We start from the raw sequence: 25353 nt of genomic DNA on the forward strand, positions 1-25353 counted from the left end.
GGAGCTGGCAGTCTCTATACAAACACTAAAACAATGGTTGGAATTGATTTCTGCTGAAGTCACTCAGTACAATCAGTCCGCTCAGAGTGACGCTAAAAGCCAGGGTCACGTAATCCGTAATCCGTGAATAGCTCCATCTGCTCTGCAGTGATCTCAGCTCGCAGGGGGAGAAGCCCTCCAGCCTTCCCCGAGGAAACTGGCTTATTCCTCAGAAGACAACTGAGTTGAACTCATTCTATGAGCCTGAAATGTTAACACCACGGATCTCTGTGTTCATCCGCATGCCAGTGATTCAGGAATCTCAAGAAAGGTGGATCAGTTTGGGTCATTTTAACCTTATTCCTCTCAAAGCATTCTTACTATGATGGAACATGAGTAATAAATTATCAGAAAGAAACAGAATCAGATTCCGTAAGTCTCAACTAATGCATTTCTCATTCAGACCTGACACATGTCCATTCTGGATTTCCACTCCTCCTGGACAATGGCTACAACTAATAGCTCTGGAAAGTTCAATGGATTTGTGGTTTAGGAAAAATGGGGGGAGGGGGGAGCAGACTTGCTCTAATGTCAGAAATCTCTAGGGAGAAAATAATAAGAGCTAGATTTTTTCCTACCACATCTCTACCGCCTGGAAAATGGATAGGGAGGAAATCTCATTACTTTATAGTTATTTTATATTATACATTACATGCTATATATACGTAATGCACATATACATATATATACATGCTATATATATGTAATGCATATATGCATATAAAATACAGCATGTAATGATAGAAAAGCAGAAGCTTGGCTCAATTTGCATTCAAAAGAATCACTGTCTGAGAGTCTTGGGTGTCTACTGGAAGTCTTCAGAACTGGATTTGGATCCAGGCTACTTAATAATTTGAAAGTTGGCTATTTAATAATTGTGTGACTAAGTAAATTAATTGTATTTTCTGATCCTTGGTTTCTTAATCTGCGAAGTAGGCATAATCCTATTTCGCAGAACTCAACAGAAAATATAGACAAGATTTAATCAGGATTTTCTGTAATTCTCAGCTAACTCATTTCTAATTCAGAATTGACAAGTATTCATTCTGAAACTCCCACAGTGCGTCTGAAAGAGGATAAATATTGAACATTTGATGCACGGCAATTACCAATAAATCCGTGTGTGTGTGTGTGTGTGTGTGTGAGTGTGTGTGTTTGTGTGTGTGTTTCATCTATTTTGACTTAAATCTTAAGTTAGAGCTGGTAGTAGGTAAGTAAAGGAAGCAGATTTGAAACCTAGGATTAAGTTGAGAATGTAATAGTAAGTGCTCAATAAATAAACTTATTCCATTAGTGAACAAATGAACAGAGGACACACTAATGGACTAGTTTCTTATGCTTCTATAGTGCCGGAGAAGAAACACCTCCTTCGATGATGTCCACTGGGCAAATGCAGCCATTGGAGCTCTCAGAAGACAGACTGGATAAGCTAGACCCTCGTTGTGACCACTTAGGTAAGTGCTCCTGCGGGAATGTCGGCAGGGGAAGTCAGAAAGGGGAGGTCCCTGCCATTCTCTTGCCATTTGTTTGCAGGCAGGACAGGGGGAGGCCCCCTGAAACCTGATCCTTTGCACCTTCTGGTGACAGCCAACACCAGATGGACAGGAAAATAGCCATGACTCTGTGGGGTCTGCCATGTAAATATTAGCTGGAGCGCTGGAGAGAGGTTCATTAGAGTTACAAAAAGAGAAAAAAGGCATTGTCCTCTTGTTTGGGTCTGACAGAGTCCCAGGCAGAGCATTTTTGAGGCAGTAAATGGAATGTGGCAGCAGAACTTGTTTCCAGTATTTGCCGGCACACTTACACCCCATGTGCAGTGCCAATAAAATATTTCAAATATCTCTCTTTGCCTATCAAGACAGAATTTTAAATAGCCTTTTTCTGCTTTATTGTCAATCTGTTTCCTTTCCAGAACTGACTTTTTGCATAACCTTTGTAATGAAAATACCAGAAACATTTCTGCCTCTACCCATTTCTAAAAATGAGACACTCAGACTTTTGATGGATGGGCCTTTTGCATATTCATAGCCTTTGTTTATGTCTTGCCTGGTTATGACTCCCCCCCACCCCCCGCTCCCCTCTCCCCATTTGCCATCAAGATAGTTTATGTTCAGGATTTCTCCAAAAGTGGGAAAAAGTGCAATTGAAGTAAAAGTCAGAATTGAAGCAAATGCCTTGCTCTCCGTACTGTGCACTGAGTGGTGACCCCTGACTGGCCCACATCCAGCCTGTACTCCCAGGGACCCCACAGCTGGGCAGCACCCATTCTGAGCAATATTTATTCATTCAACAAATGTCTATGGTATATAAGATAGGGGGAGAAATTAACTGTGCGATGTGGCACTAAATTTTTAAAATTGCATTTTCAACCACGCATTAAGAAACATAGGGGAGGGGGATGGAGAGGATGGGGTAATGGGGTGATGGGCATGAAGGAGGGCACGTGATGGAATGAGCACTGGGTGTTGTATGCAACTGATGAAACACTAAATTCTACCCCCGAAACTAATAATACAGTATGTGTCAATGAAATTGAATTTAAATAAAGAATTTTTAAAAATTAAAAAAAGAAGAAGAAAGAAGAAACATACTCCCAAGAGCCTGGGCTTACTCCTGATGCCATAATTTGCAGGATTATGACATTTAGCCTTTCTTCTGGCCTTCTAAATCTCAGTTTCCTCATCTGCAATTTGGGGATAATTGTACTCCTTCCTTTTGGGCTTGGTGTGAGAGCTAAATGAGATCATGTGTTTAGGATATGCTATGACTATTTAACGACTGGTAAAACACAGGCATTGACGGTGTTGGTCATTCCCATACACCAGAAGGATGCGAAATCATCTAGTATATAAGAGTACTCAGTAAAATTCTCCTCTCACCTCTTTTTTTTTTTTTTTGTATATGTAAACTTAAAAGCATATGGCTCAGTGCCTTACATACAGTATAAGCTCAATAAATGTTTCTTAAATTGAAATGATTGGATGGAATTATTCAAATCCTTTGGGTGAAAGGAAATATTTGTTACTATTAAATATGGCTGAAGGGAATGATGCTATTTGACTTTTTGTTTATGTACCGTGATCTTTGGGTGATGCAGGCATAATAATGTGTGGTTATTAGGTATTTCTAATGGTAGTTTTCTCATGTATACTGGGTTTTCTCAAACAAAGGGCCATCCAGACATAAAGCCCAATGGACTATAGCAACTTGAAAGGAAGGACTATGTCTTATTTGTCTTTTTAGTCCCAGAATCTTGCTCAAGGCCTGGCATAGGGGAGGACCTTCATCAGTGTTTGTCGAATAAATACATTATGAATGACACAAGTTATATCTAGACCCACAAAACTGAAGTGAACAGGTTTGACACATTTAATTCTCCATGTTTTAAAGACACTGACCTGAATATTTTCATAAAAAAGAAACAGAGAGAGGGACACCTGGGTGGCTCAGTCTGTTAAGCACCTGCTTTTGATTTCTACTCAGGTCAGATCTTGGGGGTCCTGGGATTGAGCCCCGTATCAGGCTCCAGGATCAGCAGGGAGTCTGCTTGAAGATTCTCTCCCTCTGTCCTTCCCCAAAGCCAATGCACTCTGTCTCTCTCTCTCTAAAATAAATAAATCTTGAAGAAGAAGAAGAAGAAGAAGAAGAAGAAGAAGAAGAAGAAGAAGAAAAGAAACAGAAAAAAAGAAAGAAGGAAGGGAAGAAGGAAAATTAATCTCTGAATTTCCCCAAATCCATTCACAGTTGTAGATGTACCAGACTGTAGCCAGGCCATAGTGAGTTTCCAGAGAAGACAGATAGCTTCATTGCCTGTGGCTTCTTTGAACACTATCTCCTTATACATAACATGCTTGAGTTCATTCACTCAAGCATATGTTCAACAAATATTTATTAGTTGCTGTAAGAAGATAAAACACAAGATACCTATCATCAAAGAAAGCAGAGAAGACATATGCAGAAAAGGTGTTACATGAGCAAAAATCCTGTGGATATCCAGAAAATGAGAAAGGACACCCAGGACTGGGAAAGACTTATGGAGATGGGGCAGGGAGGTGGGTTTACCTTTGGACCTTGTAAAAGTTTAGGGGGTGAGCAATGACCAGAGTGAACATTTTTTTGAGGATCTAAAATCTATCAAATGTAACAGCTGCTTTACCAACAAATTTAGTCCTTTCACTCTGTTTCTGTCATACACACACACACACTGATTTAAAATTATCCCCACTTTAAAAGTTGAGACAATATTAAAGTTCCTAGAAATTAAGGCCCGAGTTCTCAGAACTAACAAGTGACAGAGTCAGCAGTTGAACTTGGATCAGTCCAATCCACTTATCCATTCAACATGCATTTATGGGAGGGAGAGGCAATTAAGAATAAAATTATCAAAAGCACATAATCCTTAATCTCCAAGAAGGTTCTGTCAAGAGCAGCAGATAAACCATGATAGAATAAACAAGTGTCATTGTCTAGAACAATGACAGAGACGCTCAAAGAAGCAAACCATCAGCCAAAGCATTGAGGAGTCAGAGGGAGCAGAGCACATGCTTTCATGGGCGAGGACTGATCAGATTGGATTCATCACGCTCGCTGACATCTGATGGACGTGATATAGAATCCGAGCTTCCCGAGCCTAGGGAACTGAGGAGGGTAAAGAGCTGAGTAAGACGAGAGGCCCTGGAGTGAGGATGGGCAAATGGGAGAATGGCGATGGCAGTGGGGGAGTAAATGAAGAGGCCAGTGCTGACACAAGTGTGAATGGTCAGCGCGACCCAGCTGGCCGCAGAGCGAAGGGTGAGGATTTTCCTGAGAACCTTATTACAAGACTGAAGAGTGTGGGGATGCCTGGGTGGCACAGCGGTTAAGCGTCTGCCTTCGGCTCAGAGCGTGATCCCGGCGTTGTGGGATCGAGCCCCACATCGGGCTCCTCCGCTATGAGCCTGCTTCTTCCTCTCCCACTCCCCCTGCTTGTGTTCCCTCTCTCGCTGGCTGTCTCTGTCGAATAAATAAATAAAAAATCTTTAAAAAAAAAAAAAGACTGAAGAGTGTGCACAGCTCCGTACTGACCCATGCAGTCTTCAAGAGAGCAAGCCTTGGACAAAGGAAATTAAGAAAGAGCATTTAGCACAGAGAACCTATTCTATCAGAAATTTAACTCAAACCCACTCTGTGGCTTGCCTAACTATATTTTGAAGTTCTTCTTTGCTTTGGTTATCCATCCGTTGGAGCTCTCTTCATTTGGGGTTTTATAGACTATTCCAGTTTTCTGTTTTATTCTATGTATCTGTGCCAGGCTACGAAAGTCCTCCGTAGACTAGCCCAAAATATACAAATCTTTTTCTTTTTCAGACCAAGTGGCTTCTGCCAGTAATTGGACACCAACCAGGTTGTGAGTGACCCTTACTCATGTTATATTCTTTTTTTTTCTTCGCATCCTATCGAAAGCAGATGATCTTTCAGACCAGTTCATTAAAGACTGTGAGCTCAAAAGGAAGCCAAGAAAGGGAAAAAATGCACAGGTCGCCCTGAATGTTGAGTCAGACCAAAAAAAACCAAGGAGAAAAGATACACCAGCACTGCACATCCCACCTTTTATACCAGGTAATGGCCAATGAGGTCCGTTGGCACGTCTGTGAAGGAGTACCGCTGCCGCGGGATCGCGCTGGTCTTAGAACTTTTTCCTTACATATTTGCGTGGTTTTAAATCACTGGTGCTCTCCCTGCACCTGTCCCAGTTACAATATGGCCGGCTGCTATAACAAATAAACTCCAAAATGTTAGTGGCACCACGCAAGGCTTTCGTCACTTATCAGTAGTGCGAGTTGGGAGGTAGGTTCTGCCCCCAACGGTAATTCAGGGACTCCGGCTGATGGAGGTGCAGACCTCACCAGCACATGGCTTTCAAGGTCACCGTGAGCACCAGCATCCAGCAGGCACAGGGATGAGGGGGGTAGGAGGCAGGGCGGGGTGGGGGGCAGAATAGACTGGAAGACTGGCAGACCTGAAGGTGGCCCCGATCACTTCCTTCAGTCACAAGCCTTGCCTGACTGCAAGGGAGGCAGAGAGATGTCGCCCAGCTGTGTGCCCAGGAGAAAAGCAAAATGGTTTGGGGAACAGCTAATATGTCTCTATAACAATCTCATGTGTGATGTGTGACTCTCTTTTTGGCCCAAAGTTTTGTTGGTTCTTATTTCCTTCTCCCCTTCCCTCCGGGCCATTGATTCAGCGTTCTCTCCACTCACAACCCGCTCGGCGGGATACAAAACAAACAGAACACAGAGCTTCCTGAGAAGGAGCTGTCCATTCTGTACAAAATCGTGGAAGCACATAATGGGCTGAAATACGCAGTAAGCGGTAAGGCCGTAATGAGGTCCTTCCATAGGGGCCCCGGGAGCTCCGCCTGGGCAGGGAATTGGGGACAGTTGTATAGAGGAGGCTGTTTTCAGAGAGTTGGGAAATGATGGAGAGACATTTCACGTGTGGGCGAGGAGAGAAGGCAGGCAGGTCGCTGAAGAGCGAGCATGTGCCTGGCAGTAAATGACCCCCTGCTCTAAGAGGACAGACCTTGGAGGCAAACAGACCTGGGCTGGCTTCCTGCTCGGACCCCTGCGAGCTGTGCTCCTGTGGCCATGTTTTCCTTGCCTCGCCTCCCTCAGATAGGTGATGGTGGCAGTCATACCAAATTCCTCAGGGTTTTGTGAGGTTAAAATAAAATCAGGCGTGCAAACCCCTTTGTGTCACCTCAACAGATACTAATTCCTAATAGAAAAAAAAGCTTTTTACTAAAATAAGTTTGGAAAGCTATATTGACTGCCATCATTAGGGATATGTGCAAATATGCCTGTAGAGTCCTCTTGTATTAGGATATGTGTATTTGACCCTGTCTCTCCCTTTGTTCCCTAACCACACAGGTGTGCTTTCAGAACACTTAATTAAAAGATACGACATTCAAGAGAGACACCCAAAGGGCAAAATGAGTCCAGCTCTTCATAACACTGACCTGGAACAGAAAAAACCAAGGAGAAAAGACACACCTGCCCTGCACGTGTCCCCCTTTGCAGCAGGTAAAAGAGCTGGTGCAAGGCATTTGCAGGGGGTGATGGGAACAGGTCAAGAGCTTTACCATCTGGAGGTGCCACGGGCATGGCCTCTGTCCTGGCCCAGCAAGCTGTGTCACACAGACGCGCTCTGTGGGGGGAGCAGAGTTTACTGCTGGCTTTCAGGCTTACCTTCACTGGCAGCTCCCTCCCCCCCCCGCCCCGGGGGCTGCCTCGGAGCTGGGGGAGGTTCAGAGCATTCCTCGTGCTTCAGCAGAACTGATCAGATTCACTGAGCCAATGAAATAGAAATGTCAGTGGGTCCTTGAAAAGAGTTGGAAAATCCTCGTCCCCAGCCTTCCATGGTCATGCTTCCTATGACTGATGGCTGATTCTCCCAAGACACCTGGCTGGATGTATTAACCAAACCTTCAACATGAGAGAAGGAGAGAGGGGAGGGAAAGAAAGGGAGATCCAGAAATAGCGAGACCTATCGTTAGTAACAAACTATAGAAACGAGCCTTGAAAGTATCATCTTTTTTTAAGATGAAATTGAGTCTTTATTGTTAATTTTGTCAGGGATGATAATGGCAGTTTAGTTATGGTTTTAAAAAGCTTTTAGTGTTAGAGATATATACAGAAGTGTTATAGGGAATCTGCTTTACAATATTCAAAAATAAAGACAATTAGATAAAACAAAAATGATAAAATGTTAATAAGTATTAATTATATAGTTTTCTCTACTTTGAAAACTCCCATAATAAAAATGTTAATTTATTTTATTTTTTAATTTTATTTTTTATTCAAATTCAATTGATTAATATATAATGTATTATTAGTTTCAGAGGTAGAGGTCAGTGATTCATCAGTCTTATATAACACCCAGTGCTCATTACATCACATGCCCTCCTTATTGTCCATCACCCCGTTACCCCATCCCCTCACCCTCCTCCCCTCCAGCAACCCTCAGTTTGTGATTAAGAGTGTTTTATGGTTTATCTCCCTCTCTGATCTCATCTTATTTTATTTTTCGCTCTCTTCCCCTATGATGCTCTGTTTTGTTTCTTGAATTCCAGATATGGTGAGATCATACAATTGTCTTTCTCTGATTGACTTATTTCACTTAGCATAATACCTTCTGGTTCCATCTACATCTTTGCAAATGGCAATATTTTATTTTATTTTTTTTGATCCTGAAAGTATCATCTTCATGAGAGCTACCTTAATATGTGTCAAATCAAACTCAAAATTTGTGCTGAACTCCGTGCACAGCCCCAGACTATGCAGCAGCCAATATGTGAAATATAGTCTTGTTCCTGAGAATTTTATGTGAAGGTTAGCGAATAAGACATATACACTCATGATTAGATTATAAGCCTGAGTGTGTGTGTGTGTGTGTGTGTGTGTACATGTGTGTTTTATACAGCTGTTTGGAGGGGGTGGCAGAAGAAAAAATGTACTACTGTTTACTGAGACCCTACTAAATATTAGGTACTGCGTTTGGCACATCTCATGAATTTTTAAAAATCAGCTGAATAACACAAGAAAGTAGTTATTAACTCCCTTACAGATAATGAAACTGAAAGAGAATTTCAGTAACTTAAAGTCCCCTGTGGATGGCATTGATGGATGGATAGGGGCTCGGCTGATTGGTTGGACTGCTGATGGGATGATTAGGTGGACAGATAAATGGACCAAATTATGTTCAAGATCAAATACAATGATGTGGCAGAGCTGGGGCTCTAAGCCAGCGCTGTCTCACCTGTGGGCCGTTTCTCATTGTCCTATGGTATAGTTGGAACTTTCGGCACTATGGCAACCCGGAAGGGACACTTTGGGAGACGGGATTTTGTTCTTATAGAACTATGTTTCCCCATTATTTTATTTAATAAAGAAAAAAATGAAAGAAGCCTGAGAAAAGACATCATGAACAGGCAGTCAGGGGTGCAGACAAGGTGCCCGATCGCTGTGGAGCACAGCCAGGCAAGGAGGCATGGAGCCTGAGGAGACACTTGTCTGGAGAAGTGGACCGAGGACCACCTGGCAGGATCTGAACTGCCTCAAACATGTTTCTCATAAGCTACGGTGTGTTCCTACCGGCATTGACCCTCCCACCCATCACACTTTTCCCCCAAGCTCTGCCTCTGTCCTGGCTTCGGTCACCTTTCAAGACTCAGCCAGCTCCAAGTCTCCACTAACAGACTCCGAGTCCAAAATGAATGTTTTCCATTCTGAACTCACTCTGTAGTAGACCCAGGCGTGCAAATACCAAGACTTTGTCATCTCTTTCTGTCTAGTCTTTATGGCTCTTGCTGCCATTATTGTAGCTGTTCTGTACATTGACTAACGTTTGATGACTTCATGAGAACTGTGCTGGTATTGGCCTTGATATCTAGCCCAGTCCCTTCTATAGAACAATGCTCGATAAGTATCTGTTGATTTGATATTCTATTTGGCAATCACAATCCTGCAGTTCCAAGTTCTCCATGAGGAGACTTTATTTTTTACCCATTCTTATATCTGCTTTTGTTGAGGTCCTCCTAGGGGAAGACTTGGTGGAGGAACAAGAATATTTATGGGCAGTCACCTCAGCACACAGCACTGAACATGGGCTTCGGAGTCAGAAAGGTCTAAGTTTGATCTCTGGTTCCGAGCATTCTAGCTTTGTGGCTCTGGGCAACTAACACAAATTAGCTTCCTTCATTTCGTCCATCTCTGAAAGCAGGACCATAAAATCTTTCTCCCAGGATTGTTAACATAATTAAAGAAAGCACATAAAGCACTTAGCACAGATGTGGATTTTTGAAAGTCCTCAATAAATGTCAGTTTCCCTCCATTCTCCTCACCTTATATTCCTTGAGCTTACTCAGATCCTTTCTAAAGGTGAGAATTTTGCTAGCTGCAGTGTTTTACCTTTCCATATAAACCTACTGATTCAAGGGACTGCCTAAAATGTTGACCCCTGTTTATCTGGCAGGGGATGCTGCCTGCGTCCCAAAATCTACATCTTAGGAGAGCAGCTTCCTAGTGGAACAAAAAAAAAAAAATGTTTCTCATACAGGGCAAAGTACACAGAGCTGGAGAGAAAGGCTATATATGCATGGGTTCTATACACATTATGGAATTCCTTGAATCAGCAAGTCTCTGTGTTGTATTTGCAATTATAGATGGTGTTCTATGATTCTAGCTTTTATTAGCATATTAGCTGAAGCACTTTATTTTTGAAGAGCCTTTTAGTATCTAAAGATTTGGCAGTAATCGAAATGCTAGTTAAGCTGATAAGGATAGGGCCTTCGGCAGATGTTCAGAGAGACTCATATTGGTTCTAATAAGGGTGTTGAGAGGAACTCACAGACAAATGCACTCTGGAGACATCTCCTCTCATTAGCCCTTGGCAAGTGAAGACTGGACAAGGATTATCTTTCTCTTCTAAATCTCTTGCTAACTACCTTCATTCCCCTAGGTTAATGAGCTTACTCGACAGGTTCCAACTGCCAGACAACTCCTCAGTGAGGAGCCATCTCTGGCTTCCTTGCCAACCCAAGGTTTGTTCCCAACGTGGCCCACATTTGCCAGGGCCCCCCATCTTGGTGACTACATGGCGGGGTGCACTGGGTTGTGATTATTAAGATCTGAGTAGCCGAGAAGTGCTTAAAAGAGAAAGTCTTTAGTTAAGGTCTGTGGCAAAGGGAACCAGAGAAGGTAAAGAATCATGAAGCTGGGAGCATTGAAGAGAAACCTCTTGGAAAATTGGCCCATGAGCTGTGAATATTTGGAGATCAAAGCTCAATAATGTACTTGGAGAAAGGGGACTGTCATGTCCTTTGAAAGTGACACCTTTTCTGTCCTGCTGGGAATAGAGTGTTCTCTGTGGTGTGGCTTGCCAGGACAGGAGGTGTCTTAGCCCCGCCCCCTTAGATCAGAGGCACACATCTGTAATGCACGTGACCAGCTCTGAATGGGATCATGGCCTAAAACAGCTTGCTACGAGGCTAATTGTTTGACCCTTAGAGACCTGGGACTGACAGCTTTGGCCTTAAAAACACACCAGGTTCTAACAAACAGCCAAGTTCCATACACTCTTCTCCACAGAGAGTGGAAGAGCAGGAACTGACATTTTCTAAATCCCTACTGTCCCCCAAGCCCCGTGCTAGATGCTAGAATATCCTTTAAAAGCCTCAAGGTTCGGTAGGGGAGATGGAGGTATTGTCCAATGATTCCTACAGTGTGTTACGTGCTGTAATGGAGGTTCACATAACAGTGTGCCGGAAGCATCAAAGTATGTTGGTCTACATCCCCCTGGCAGCGTCACCCCCTGACGGAGATAGGATTTATTTTTTCTCCAGTTTTGCAAATGAATAAACTGAGGCTCAGACAAGCTGAGTAATTGCTCAAAGTTAAATGACCACCAAAGAGGGCAAAGCTTTCTGGCTCTAGCGTACGTTCCTTCGATGGCACACCTGTGCCTCCCGAGGAGAACAGAGGATGAGGATGAGGTTAAACCACAGACCCGTGTTCATCAAACCTCATTCATCTTCAAAGGAACAAAGTCGAAGATCTGAAGCATAAAAAATAAAAACGTATTGATGACACATGCTATTGATTTCAGCCTCGCCCTAAGCAGTGATAGCCATGAAATCGGGATTCCCAGGAGCTACCGTATGTATTTTTCATTATAAGACACTAAAAATAATGCTTAACTCTACTAATACAAATGCTAGTTCACTTTCCACCTGAAATTACCTCCCGTGTCCCTGTGGAAAGCCTAGCCTACTTTGGGAAGGGCTGACCTTGATGGCAAAACAGGCTCCTCCCTTCCCTGAAATCTCAGGACATTTTTTTTTTTTTTTTTTTTTTTTGGCCCAGATGCTTCTCTGACTAGGTTTCAAGGATACTCCAAATAATCAGAAAGTTGACGGGATCTGGGAATTTAAATACTCTTGCCCACTTTGAATCAACTCAAGTTTGGCTTAATGTGAAAAGATAGCAAGGAAATCAGGACAGGAAGTTTTGGGGGCTTAGCATAGTTAACTCTCTGTTCTCCTACCATGATAGCCTTAATTCCAAATAAAAATCCAAGCCTCCTTGCAGCTGTAGAAGAGAAGAGATCTCCCACTGTGTTTCATAAGAGGTTTATGCAAAATCCTCAGTTTCAACCAGGCTCTTGAAATTGTTTTTCTCCTCCAATAAATATCAGCTAATTGGTAAAGAACCCATATGAACAAACTAGGAACTGAATCAAATGAATAGTCATTAAGATCAACACAAAGTTTTCATTAATTTGCCGCTGTTGAACGGAGTCCCGTGTTGTAGAAAGGCCTCTTGGGGTGCACAGCTTTCCACCCTCGTGTTTAGATCTTTACGAAATGCTTCATGAACTGAAAGGTCTCTAATTATGAGAAGGTGGGGGCGGTGCAAGGCAGTGGTGGTTGGTGGCAGTGGGTGACAGAAATCACGGAGGACTGGCCTTGAATCATAGTTCCCTTTGTTTTTTTATTAAAAGGACCCTACTTCACAATTTATACGATGAGCAGAATCACCCAGCCCTCCTTGGATGCTCTTAACTGGACTGATCAGTCCAGAAAATTGTGCTCAGGCTTCTGAATTTCAAAGACCAGTAAACTTTTAAAACAAAATATATCGGAACCCAACACAGGGATAGTTTTGAATTTTGCCTAGGAAGGCTGCTAAAAAAACAACTGTCTGATGCCCCTAAAATTTCCAAAAAGAAAGGATCTTTTCATCCCCCAAAGAAGAAAATCAAATAAAAATAAAGAACAACTTTTGAAAACTGTAGCCACAGAACTTTATGAACACTCACTGCACTTTCCTGAATTTCTCCTTTTGCTCTGAACGATGTAAATATTATCACCTACCAGTCCTGACATTTAGAAATGGCATGTTCAGAGCCCCAGCTCAGTCTTTTCCCCGGATGTTAGAAAAACGTATTTAACTTTGACTTCCTACTGTTGACCCATTCTTTCAAAGGGGGACCTAACTAGCACGTGTGAAAGGAAAGGAGAAGCAGACTCCTGGCTCACGGGTGTGGCGCTTGCTCGGCACTGTCTTTGTTTCTCGTTCGTTGGCACAATAACCCTTTACATAAGTATCACTGAGCTCCTTTTAAATCCAAGAAAATTCAGGTGTGAAATTGTTAACTGGCCCAACGCAGACTGGGCAAGTGCCAGGAGGAGAGGTCCAAAGCAGGTGGATTCCAACACCCGTTTGCTTTTCGTCCTCCTGTGCTGCAAACTTTAATGTAGACCGTAGACCAGGGGGTCAGCGTTGCCTCTGACTCCGAGATCAAGCTTCTCCTGGTCACCAGGGCGGTGCCTCATTGAGTCACAGCTCCTCCGGGCAGGCCACGTAAGGCCCCCAGCGCCCTAACTCTGGCGGCACCTTTAACACTTAGCTCTGAGGACGCTACGGGGTTTCTGGGTTACCATGCTTCTGTGTGTCTACGCTGTAAGGTTGTCTAATATTTTCATTAGAGGCACTTAATTGCAGATCAGCGCTTTGTTTTGCAGGTGTGACACTGCTGAGGGACGAGAGACCCAAAGTGATCGTGGAAGATGACGAAAAGGATGGTGACAAGATAGCTATTTAAAGAGAGCACCCCTGAGACCACTTGTAAATAGGTTAGATTGGTTCCCTGTGGCGACCTAGAAAAAAAATAGACTTGCTTCTGCTCTCATTTTGTGATAGTCCGCCTTTGAGATCCAGACACCTTTCCCCCAAGAGCCACACTGTATCAGATTGCCAGGCTCCCCTTTGTCTCGCTCCTCCTTGAATCTGGTTTCTATTCCCACCTCTTGAGTTTCATTTTCTAATGCAGGGGAAAGGAAACAGATCGTTCTAAACTGGGAGGTAACAGGGACAGCTCTAGTATCCAGCTTCTGCATCTTCTGGATCAATTCGTGGAGCAAAGAACACGAACAGCATGGAAGTGCTTTGTTTCTTGGTTCATGTTGGTGGGCAGGACTTCACACTGTATTATCCAAATAGCAGTTCAAGTGGGGACTCCCTGTTGCCAGTTGGGAAGGCGAGAATGTTTGGGTGCAGACTCACTGATGGCTTTGGAGAACACCGTCTTTTATCTCTTGTATCTTTCCTCAAGAGTCCAAGTGTCTCTGGTGACATTTCTAAGGTCCTTGTAACTGATACTATAACAGTGAATGAACTGGGGGAGTCAAACCAATCAACCATGCATTGGCTGAAAATACCAGAGATAGGGAGGGCTGGTCTACTGAGAAGCTTAGCAATATATCCTATTTATTTTTATTTTTTGAAATATCTCTTAACCATGTTGTCCTGAAATTTGTGAGCTGCGTCATACGTGAATCATTACTAAGGATAGGTAGAATATCGTTTGTGATGAATTTACTTTTTAAAAGATATTAATTAAGGCCAGTGGAAGGCCACTCCTACATTTGTAGCTTTCTCAATTATTTAGAGCCTCGTATGCTTTCTTGGATGGGATGGAAAGATGTGGTGTTCGCTACTGAGCGGGGATCTATACATAGCCCCTGCCCCAGCCTGCTGTCTGTGGGTGCCGTGGGAAGCCTTTGCATGAGGGCCTCATCCGACAGATGATGGACGTGGGGAAAGGCAAAAATTGTCGTTCGAAAGTAGAAAGGTGGATATTCAAACAGATCTCGCCTCAAAGTGGTAATTTCGAAGCTCTGTATACACCCTGGCTCCAAGAGACAGTCTTTCTCACAAATGTGGAAAAGGGGCAGGCCACTGCTGGTAATAAAAACACTTCTAACCACATTTTTATGTCCGGGTGCATTTCTTCTAAAAATTATTTACTTACAAATACAAAGAGAAGAGGTTGCAAAAGAGAATCACAGGATTGATTCATTTGTTTTTGACCCACCTAGGCTTACTCAGCCATGAATATTTAACAATCCAGTCAGGAGAATTTGCATAAGATTCTAGATTTCCAGATTCTCTTAGAAAAACCCCTCAAGATCTGACAACCTTGGGCTTGATGAGAAACATGACAACTGTCAGCTGCTGCTGGGCGCTGGATGCCCTTGAAGGAGCGCACACTCTCCAGCCCACCCCCGCCCCCGCTGGCGTATGTCACCTGCTGACCTCACCCGCCAGCCTCCCATCTGGGTCTGGAGCCTCTGGTGAAGGCTTTGTGTTCTTCACCATCTCTCGCCTCTTTGATCCCTGGGCCCCCCTTTCACTTCGGATGGCCTCAGTCACAGTGTCAGGGGGCAGGGGAATAAGATGTGTCCAGGCTGCTGGTTTAGGCATAAGTGGGGCAACAGGCCACCATAAATTCTTTTAAAAAGCTGAAAGCAATTATTGTACAGAATAGGATTATATCACCACAGGCAGCAATTTTTACCAAGGGATTCTTAGTGGAAAAACACAGATGCAGTCTTGTGCCATCAGATTTGCTGATCACCGTGGTGTGTTCCTACGGCCATGACTGCAGTGTATACTCGATAAACTCACGGCCAGTGTGGGAAAGTCCCAACCATTTCTGATGTCTGGGTGGTGTGGAGAGCAGACTGGCCATTGTAGAGACGAAGGCCTTGGGTTCCAATCCCAACTGTGCGACACTGAGCTAGTCCCGGAAGCTTTCTGTTTATCTTGCAAATGAAAATAGTAATCCTTATTTGGCTTTTTTAATGGTTTGAGAATTAAATGAGATAATGTATGACAAAGGGCTTTGTAAGTGAAAAAAACATATCGATCTGTAACACAAGATAATTTTAAGAGATTTTCGGAGCACGGACTATGCCTTTTCTATTGCCAAATCCCCACTGCCTGGGTATTAAATGGATCGCTATTATGGATAGAATTTGATCACAGAACCTGAAGAAGGACTTCCAATAAGGAGATCCCATGGCTCGCGCGGCCTTTACTGAATTACCAGCCCTCCTCTTTCTGGGAATGGCCTTCCCACAGTCCCAGCTGCAAAGGAGCATTTCCCAAACAAGGAGGGCAAAGCCAATCAAACTTCTAATCAACCCCGGACATCTCTGGGGTGATTTGGCTTGAAGTCTAATCTCCCTTACTCCCCTTGGCCCATGTGGCCCTTTTCTGAGCAGGTAAACTAGAGGCTCAATAATGAGGATACATTCTGGTTAAAATAGTTTTGGTACATTGTGAAGAACTTCCATCCAGCGACATAATAGAATTAAAAAAATAAAAGCATTACATGGTAGTTCATTCAGAAAGAAGGCCCAGATTAAAGGCATCCCAACAGAACTGGCAAACCAGTTGGCCATTTGTTCCTTCCGAAGGTGTCTCCCAACCCCAGGCTACCTGACGTGAAGAGGCCCCAGACGTGAGATACTTAGCTCTCTTTCAAAAGCCCCAACAGGACTGGCGCCTTTCTTTAAATCCAGACCCTCTTTAAAACTATTGCCTGAGATCACACAGTCAACTTCTCATGTTTACTTATCACTAGGAGAGGCAGAAAGAAGCTGGTGTGGAAGGATGGGGATAGAACTATGAAGGATTCAAGCAGTGTTTCCTTTCAAATCCAATTAAGTGAATTCCCCCTCTCAAGCCTTGTAGTCCCGGCTGATTCTTAAAACAAGGATAGATTGAGATAGCATGTCTGTCAACACTTTTTTTCCTAACTGAGAGTAAGAGGCTAGTTGCATGATGGACTTTGTAGAATCTCCGTCATCTTGTGGAAATGAAGCTCCCTTGCCACTTGTGACTGGTAAGTGTGAAAACGTGACTCAAAAACTCCCTGACGCAGAGAATCCAATGGGCGGAGAATATCCCCTCCCGCTCTCCTGGACACAGCACTGCTTTGCACTGGTTTTCAGGTGTCCTCTGTATGGAGGTTCCAGAGCTCGAGGATGACCATTCTCCCTGACCCACAAAATCAAGGCAGAAGACTCTTCACACATAAACGTTCACAGTTGAAAGGAGCTCTGCCCCCCAAAATCCCAGGTATCTGCTTACCTTTCACAAGAAGAAAGGGGCAGGTTGGGGCGCCTGGGTGGTGCAGTTGTTAAAGCGTCTGCCTTCGGCTCAGGGCATGATCCCGGCGTTCCGGGATCGAGTCCCACGTCGGGCTCCTCTGCTGGGAGCCTGCTTCTTCCTCTCTCACACCCCTGCTGTGTTCCCTCTCTCGCTGGCTGTCTCTCTGTCACATAAATAAATAAAATCTTTAAAAAAAAAAAAGAAGAAGAAGAAAGGGGCAGGTAACTTACAGTAGCTGGTCCTGCCAGCAAGAGGAGGGTCCTCGGTTTCCAGGGGACTCACTGAGAAGAAGAAACAGAAAAGGGAACGCCATCGTGCCCATCCTAACCGATGCCACTCTTCCTCCTGACGCGAAATGTGAACTTTCAAGGTTGGATGAAACAGCAAACTACAGATCCTCTTGTCCTTATGTGAGAACTTCAGAAGAACAATATATACTGTAATAGTTACCAACCAAATCATATATAAACTAGATTTAAAATGTATTAAATGCTACTTAAATAATGTCCTTCATAAAAGGAACCCCGTGCTCTGAGCCCTTGTGTGTGTTTGTTCTTTTTCCTCTATCATCTGATTTCATCCTCAGAAGCCATTGTAAGAAAACTAACTAGCTGGGAAAACTGACTTGGAAGAGAGGCCAAGACGGGAATCCAGGTCTCTGAGCTCCCAGCCCAGTGCTCTTTGTAGAATATGAGATGATTCTGAAAATCCCCCTCAAAGCAGGGTCTAGAGGACAGAGAAAGGTTAAAGAAGGAGATTTTTCGGTGATCCAGACAAAAGTGCAATACAGAAGTGGTTCCTTTTAGCGACTTTTCCCCACCCTCTCTGTGGAGCTTAATTTTTGAATAAGTACATAAATATGTTCAACTTCCCGACACCCAAAATTCGATGATGGGTAGCAGACAGCATGCTTCAGGGAGGTGAGCAGAGATTTTTGTCTTCTCATTCCACTCCAGCTGCCATATTACCCATTCTCTCCTTTGCAGCTGGAGTGACCTTTTTCAAAACACAAATCTGACCACGTCAGATCTCTCCTTAGCATCTTCTCCTGGCTTAGAATAAAGGCAAAGATCTAGAACTTGGGACTGCTCCCTCCATCGTCTGTGCTCTGGGGGCATTTGTCTCCTGACAGTTCCTGACACTGACATTGGCGGTGTCCCCTCTACCACAGTGTCCTGCCACTGCCAGGGACGCTCCTCACCCTTCCCCCTGCCCCGGGGGGCCTCATGACACCCAGTGATGTTCTGCTCAGCCTCCAGAGCTCAGCAAAATTACACTTCCCCAGGGAAACTCTTCCTCACCTCTTTGACCAGGTCAGGCTCCTCCATTACTCACAATGTTCTCTGAGCCCCACGTTCTTTTCCTTCATGGTCCTTGTCTTTCAAGATCATCCATTTGTGACACTGGCTAACCTCTGTCCCCTCGCTCTCGAGTAAGGCCCACGAACACAGAGGTTGCATCTGATTTTGCACCCCTTCCACCCTGTCCCTGGCATAGAGTTGAGCGTGATATAAGCGCTCAAAAGTGGGTGTGAGGGAGTGAGTGGGTGAATGAATGAACTTCACGAGAAGCCAAGCCCCATAGTGCCGGGCTGCCACGTCATCTGCCCACTGGAGGCACACAAGGTTACTAACTCGTGCAAAGGACCAGATGGTCACTACAGGGGCATGCAAACATCAGCCACGGCAAGCTGGGCTGTGTTCTGGACCCCAGGTCTTCCAGCTGGCGCCAGCGAGTCCTCTCAATTAACCGCCCACGTCCCCGAGGGCAAGGTTTGCTGTTATCAAGTTCTCTCTGCTGCGAATCTTGGTCGAGTCGGAGGGAAGGGCAGCTGCCCGGTAACCTGATGGTGTGAGTGTCGTGGCTTAAAAGATCAGACGGGAGTAGGGGAGTTCCAGCCTGAAGGCTAGGGAGGGGATCACAGTGTCCCAGCCCCTAAGGCCTCTGCTTTTTAAGTGGCTGCATTGTCACTTTACGTGCTCCCCCTAGTGGTTATGCAGTATGCGGGGAAAATGCCGATCAGGGTTGACGTTTGGGTAAAATGACCAGAGAAAATCTAAGATGTTGGTTTGACTAATTTGTGGGAACAGTTTATTATTCATATATATTATTATTTTTTATTATTACAATAGCAATTGGATTCCTCATTAGTTATGTGTGAAGGCATCTTTGTTCTTTTTTCTCATCACGGAAGGGACTTCTCTGTACTTCGAGTCCCTTTTCCAGTCTGGGGACTTTACAGCCCAGCTTAGGCTAGGATCCCTGAGCTGTTAGACATAGCTTCCCTCAGCCTTGACCCTGGGCCTGCAGAGTTTTAGTCCATCCATTGTCTCTAGCCCCAGGTGCTGTGGGTCACGCAGCTGAGCATGTGAGCCCCCTTGCGCATCAAACGCCTTAACTGGCCGAGGTAAACAGGAACCTCATTGACTGTCATCAAGGCCCCCATCATCTCTGCTGTTCCAGGTGATGTCTAGGAGTCAGTGTCTTGTGCGGTATCAAGGCCCTGAGAGCCCATGCTCACCTGTGCTTGAGTCTTGGAAGAATTCACGTTGGGCTGGAGGTTTTCCAGGACCTCCTGTTACAAAAAGTCCTAATCTTTGACAGTTTTGTACAGCTGGGGACCAACTGCCCACCGTGTGCTCTGATCCTGGCAGCCGGTGTAGCGGAATGACCGCCGTACACGAGCTTCTGCAGCTAGTGGCTGCGGCCAGGCCCCCAGCGTAGCTCCTCTGGGCTGGGCATGGGTCCCGGGACCACCTTAAGGGAAAGTGTCTGCAGCACCCTCTAGAGTAAGGATAGTCAAGTCCAGACCGCTCTTACAAGTTCTGGAACCTCAGCCTGCACAGCGAATGGACCATCCGTTACCAGCAGGGGGCCTCAAATAGCAGCAGTGATGCAGGCAAAGGCAGGTTGAGAGACAGGAGTTTGAAAGAAATACGTGAAACTAGAAGGCGGTCAGATGTGGGTAGACTTGATCCCAGTGGTAGATCCAAGTTCTGGAATCTTAAACATCAGGGTCCTTTGCTTCTGTGATGTTTCTAGCAATGTACCAGAAATGCCTCCTGATGGCAGCCTGGCTTTCCCTCCTCCCTAAACACTCTATGGCTCCCAGGCACCCCCAGCTCTCAAGAAGGCCATGCAAGTAAAGGGTCGTAAAGTTCAAGCTTCATTTGCTTCCTGGTAAGCCTGCCCCTCAATGTGCCCAAGAGACAGACGCTGCCTGTCTAAGGGCGAGGGAGCTGCTATGAGCCCAGGCAAATATTTCACCCTTTCTTGCGGCGCTACGCAAATATCACATGGCCTCCGCACTTTCACTGACAAGCCTCTTTAGCAGCGTGATGGATGAAATTAAAAGGTGAACATTAGTAAGACAAGAGCACCTGCGTCAGGAAATTTTAAAAAGACATCTTCCCCAATTTTTGTAGAGCTGACAAGTTTGTCCTTCAATGCTGAAGGACTGATACAACTCTCTACTGTCCCCATCAACGCTATTACTAATGTCCCGGTATCAAGTTCTCGTGCGTTCCAGGAAACAGCTCTTTTCTTGACATGATCCCTTCACTCTTCCCCAGTCCCACGTTGCCCTCCCTCCCCATCCCACCACACAACCACAGGGCTCTGTGTTCAACCACGTGACTCTGCGCTCCGTCTGACGGACAGTAGTCACAACAAAAATAAATCCCACACATTTGTTGAAATGAGCCACCGTACATATGAAGGGTTCCAGGCACCCTGGTCAATGCCCACTGCTCCAAGGCTTCCTTTCAGAAAGAAAACAAGCACTCTGGCCAATCCTGCCCTTCCCTAAACCGCTTAATCCCACAGGAAATCTTCTTGCTTCCATTGCCAGGTGTTTGAGGGATCCTTTTGTTGCAAGGAAAGGCTCCCGGGGAGTCTGGCAGTTAGGAGACACAGAGGCAGAAGAGCTCAGTGAGTATGGTGGGACGCCTCCCATGTCCGCCCGCCTCCCTTCCTCCCCATCACCTCCTTTGGCCTTTATGGACACCCCGAGGACTTTGCTGAGCAGGGTCAGAAAGCACAGGAACTAGATCATTAGGGAGGCCAAGCATTCCTTCAGCCGCCTCCAGCCTGAGAGTCCTCGGTTCACACTCGGCCCCAAGCCTCCCATGTTGAGTGGGATGCAGCTTTTCATTGTGCGGGTAATGGATGGGTTTTAATATACGCGTCTGCGAGCTCCGTGTCTGATATACCCCATGCATTTCTGAATAGGAACATCGTCCCCGGTGGTTCCTCAGGCCGAGCAGCCGCCAAATCCGCAGCCGGTCTCCTCTAGAGCAAAGCAAAAAGCCAGCAATAAAAAAACTAAATAGCAAATCAACAGGGTGTAGTTCCTGAACAAAGGCACGTTCATAATTTGTAACTGTGTAGTTATAAATCCCCTCCTAGAGCTTTGCTCTAACGACCCAAAACAGAGAGGAGGCTTTTATTTTTTTCTCCATTTGGGTATTTGGTGAAGGAGCAGTGTACCTTTGCCAACAGTGCAAATAATTGTACTTTTTAGTACTTTCAAGCATTCCTTCAGAGATAGTGGAGTCACAGAAAATCCATGCCTGATTTTAGCAAACCCTGCATCTGCAATAAAATTCCTATCACCCTCAGATATTAATTTTAGAGGGGAAAAAAGAAAGAATATTCTTGATTTGTCACAAGAGGTTTAAAGATGTAGGCTCCATGATCAACCCCTCAATTGCACGCTTGTGGGTATGAACATAAGCATATAAATCTCACCCCGATTCTTCTCTCTCACCAATGTCAAGCACACAAGCTTGAAAAAAGGCAGCACATTCTGTGGCCCGTTTCATTGCATGCTCAACCCTAATCAGGAGAAGAGAAGAAGTCAACAGAAAGAGAATTCCAGCGCAGAGATCATGTTCACCATTCAGAGATGATTGGTTCTCAACCACAGGGCTCCTTTATCATGGTGCTTTACGTGAGGAAATGACATCCAATTATTTGGAACAATGCTGACCAACAGAGCTCCCCGTATTGGTGGAAATGCTCTAGGTCTGTGATGTTCAGTGTGGTAGACACTGGCCACCTTGTCCCTCCTGACCACTTGAAGTGTGGCTGGGGAGACTGAGAAACTCAATACTTAATTTTATTCATTTTGGATTAATTCAAATGTTAATAGCCGCATGTGGGCAGTGCCTACCCTATTGGGCAGCAAAGGTTTGAAATATAAAGGTATCTAACTTGGGAGGCTGTGGTTGGAAATAGAATCGACCATCCAAGCAGTCGGATTGGGTAGAGAGAAGCACGTTATTTTAAGTTGGAAGATAGCTTAGCATTCCTCATGTGGCAGAGATAGGAGGGTTTACAAACTCCAAGTGAAACGCTAGATGTTAAATAGCCACAATAATGGAATTAGATTTCCAATGATGCTTGGGACAGCTCTGGACAGAAAGCTCGAATCCATAGACAAACCCGTGCTCGGATGCTTTTGGTGTTGAAAGAACCAGGCTAAATGTCCAGCCACAGCCGTGGTTGCACAGAGAAAGCTCAGTGGAAAGGGGAGAAAGTGGAGAAATGAGACCCTTTGCACAACGGCTCTGTGCAGGATGCTTGCCTCCATGGATCCCGGGGTCGACCTCACAGAAACCCCACTCGCAGGCGGCAGGAAGGGGAATCAGTCTCAGAAAAGTAAGAGTCCAAGTCTAACACAACTAGGAAGTAGAACCCTGGGGTTCAAACCCTGTCTTTTGCACCAAAATCCCTGAGAAGGTGCTGTGTCTCTCTGTTGACAAGGACTTCCTCTAGCAGACGCTTTTGTACCTGCCGCTCAACCTTGGACTTGCCCCTCCCCTCCCAGCGCACTTCAGCCCCGCCCTCTGTGAGCCCAGCACCCTCAGGTGCCCTCCAGCCCTCCCGCCAGCACCAGTCCCAGCGCCTTCCACAGCGACTGCAGGTGTGCTGCTCTCACTTCCCTCCAACCTGCCCATCCTGAGCCCAGGGTCTGGTCAACCGCATTGCTATTATGGTCTTTGACTCAACGTTCTATGTTCTTCTTTGGGTATAGAATTCAACAGCCATATCCATTCAACAAATACTTCTTGAACACAGGGACGGGACACACACAGACACAGTGGTGGAAAGTGCTCACCAGGAGAGCAGAGTCCACCAGGAGAATGGCATCAAACAGAAATAATTCCGTTAAGTATTTATATTGACTAACCCAGAGTTATGGGAGCTTAGAAGAAGGGAGCCTGGCCTCGTCTTGGAGGTAGAGGTGCACTCGGCAAAGTCTTCCCTGAAGGAGTGATATTTGCACAGAGGTCTGAAGGATACAGGAGGGTTATCCAGAAGCTCTCCCGTGAAAGCTGAGAGAACCTGGCTCAGGGTCTGACTGTGTCGTTTTGGAACTTACGTCGGAGTCCTTGTGGTCAGTTTTCTATTTGGAAGTTCTGGAGGTTATATTTAATTTATTCCCACATTTCTTGGGTATTTATGGGTCATCACCTATTTTCTGAGCACTGAGGGTTCAGAGATAAAATAAGACACGGTCCCAGTTTTCCCAGAGCTCACACCATCCTAGAGGAAGCTGTCAGCAAATGCTGATGACCTACTACGTGCCAGATAAATGTCGGTTCTGGGACCCAGAAGAGTTGGGGTGAGGGGAGAGGCTAAGTCCTGCCAGGAAGGTCTTAGAATTCACAAAGGAGGGGACATCTGAGCTTGCTTTGAAAAAGAGAGAATGAAAGGCGAGCACTTCAGTCCTAAGGACACTTGAGCGAAAGCCAAGAGGGGTGGAAGCCAAGAATATATTCTGCCTCCTATAGCAATGAGTCTTTCCAGTCGAGAGCCTGGGCTTTGTACTTTGTAATCAGGTAGACCTGGGTCAGTTCCAGGCTCCCTACCACTGACCTGGGATTGGACTTGGACTTTAGACCTATGTCTTTACCTCTTTGGAGCCTTGCTTCCTTACCAAAAAAAGGGGGGGGGGGGGGCGAGAGAAAAGAAAGATAAATGCAGACTTTGCTATGCTTTTGTGAGGATTAAATGAAAAAAAAATATGTGGAAGTTTCTGGCACTTGGTCTGTCATATAGGAGGTACAAAATAAGAGAAGCTTTTTAGTAAAAGTTGATTTTCTTTGTGCGCTCTGCTGAACAGCGTTCATCTCCTACTTGGGACTTCTCAGCATGGCTCCCCTGCCCAGAGACCGTGGTGACTTGCTTGGTCTGGGGTTAGCTCGGGATCAATGAATTCCACTCGCTCTTTACCAAACGCTTTGCTCTGGCACGGATGGCAAATTTCATAAAACCTCATCTCCTAATGCATCACAAGCATGCACAGAATAGCCATTTGGTGAAGAGCCCGTAGAGAAAAGAGTAAAAGAGGTTTTGCATTTTCACCTCTTGCGTGACCTTTCTTAAATTTAACAGCAGCAGCAAATCTAACCTCAGCAAAACCTGCTAAACCCGAATCCAAAGTACCCAGTAGGTGACTCGCTGTTTCACATCAAGGAAAAGCTGCCACACCGAAGGCCTTGGGGACAGGCAGGACTATAACCCAACGATGCCTGCCCAGAATGTTGGCTGAAGGCCAGCTCCAAATCGTAAGTTCAGTCCAGTGAAGAGAACAGGATCAGACAAGAGGGATGCTGGGGCTCGGGGGGAAAATACCAGAAATGTCCCCTTTATTCCAGGCTCCGTATGAGCTAAAAGTTTTTCTGAGTTCACTGGAGGAGGCAGAGCAATGTAAACTTTCCTCAGGACTGTTCTGCAGAAAAAAACATGCACTCCTGGTTTGAGAGCGCAGGTATACACCTGGGGAGGACAGGGATACGATGGGGAGCTCTGGAACTACACCCGCGGGGTATGACTAGGTATGGCTAACAGCTCGGTCATTTGCCAGCCGGGCCTCCGTGGCAAGTTCCTCAGCCTCCCTTCGCCGCAATGTCTTCATCTGTCAAAACGATTTGGTCAGACCTTCCTTACCAGGTCGGTGGGACAAGTAATTGAGATCCTGCAGTTAAAGTCTCTGGCTCGTCTAGATATTAATTCAGTCTTAGTTCACTTCTCCTCCCCACTTTCTCTTGTGTCTGTGGTCTCACCAACAGCTGCTGTGCCGCATAAAATCACACACGTGTGCGCGTGCCCAAGAGCACACACGCAACACACGCACTGATCCTTTCAGCTGGACAGAAATGTTTCAGAATCACTGACGTCCAATCTCAGGTCTTGGGGTCAATTTCTGCCCCCTCCACTCTATCTCCTCCTCACTCGCTTCATCAGGCTTCCAGCCGCCCCCCCCCCAGGGCCCCTCAGTGCTCACCCAGTGCCATGCCAGCCCCTTTTC

The 25353-nt window shown here is 45.4% G+C and overlaps 1 protein-coding gene across 1 annotated transcript; it reads left to right on the forward strand.

Moving 5' to 3' along the window:
* The first annotated feature begins 1411 nt into the window (after nucleotides 1–1411).
* PPP1R17 (protein phosphatase 1 regulatory subunit 17) lies at nucleotides 1412–13680 on the forward strand. Its single transcript, XM_026514076.2, has 4 exons — nucleotides 1412–1493; nucleotides 5485–5637; nucleotides 6948–7100; nucleotides 13601–13680. Exons 1-4 carry the CDS (start codon nucleotides 1412–1414, stop codon nucleotides 13678–13680), a joined length of 468 nt encoding a protein of 155 aa, XP_026369861.1.
* Nucleotides 13681–25353: the final 11673 nt, after the last annotated feature.

Source organism: Ursus arctos, unplaced genomic scaffold, assembly GCF_023065955.2.
Source record: "Ursus arctos isolate Adak ecotype North America unplaced genomic scaffold, UrsArc2.0 scaffold_3, whole genome shotgun sequence".
Lineage (NCBI taxonomy): Eukaryota > Metazoa > Chordata > Mammalia > Carnivora > Ursidae > Ursus > Ursus arctos.

Bases quoted from the DNA above. Each gene is read 5' to 3' on its own strand.
- PPP1R17 (XM_026514076.2), top strand. From the start codon at position 1,412: ATGATGTCCACTGGGCAAATGCAGCCATTGGAGCTCTCAGAAGACAGA. The intron at 1,494-5,484 runs GTAAGTGCTCCT...TATCGAAAGCAG, and splicing joins CCCTCGTTGTGACCACTTAG to ATGATCTTTCAGACCAGTTC. The intron at 5,638-6,947 runs GTAATGGCCAAT...CTAACCACACAG, and splicing joins CATCCCACCTTTTATACCAG to GTGTGCTTTCAGAACACTTA.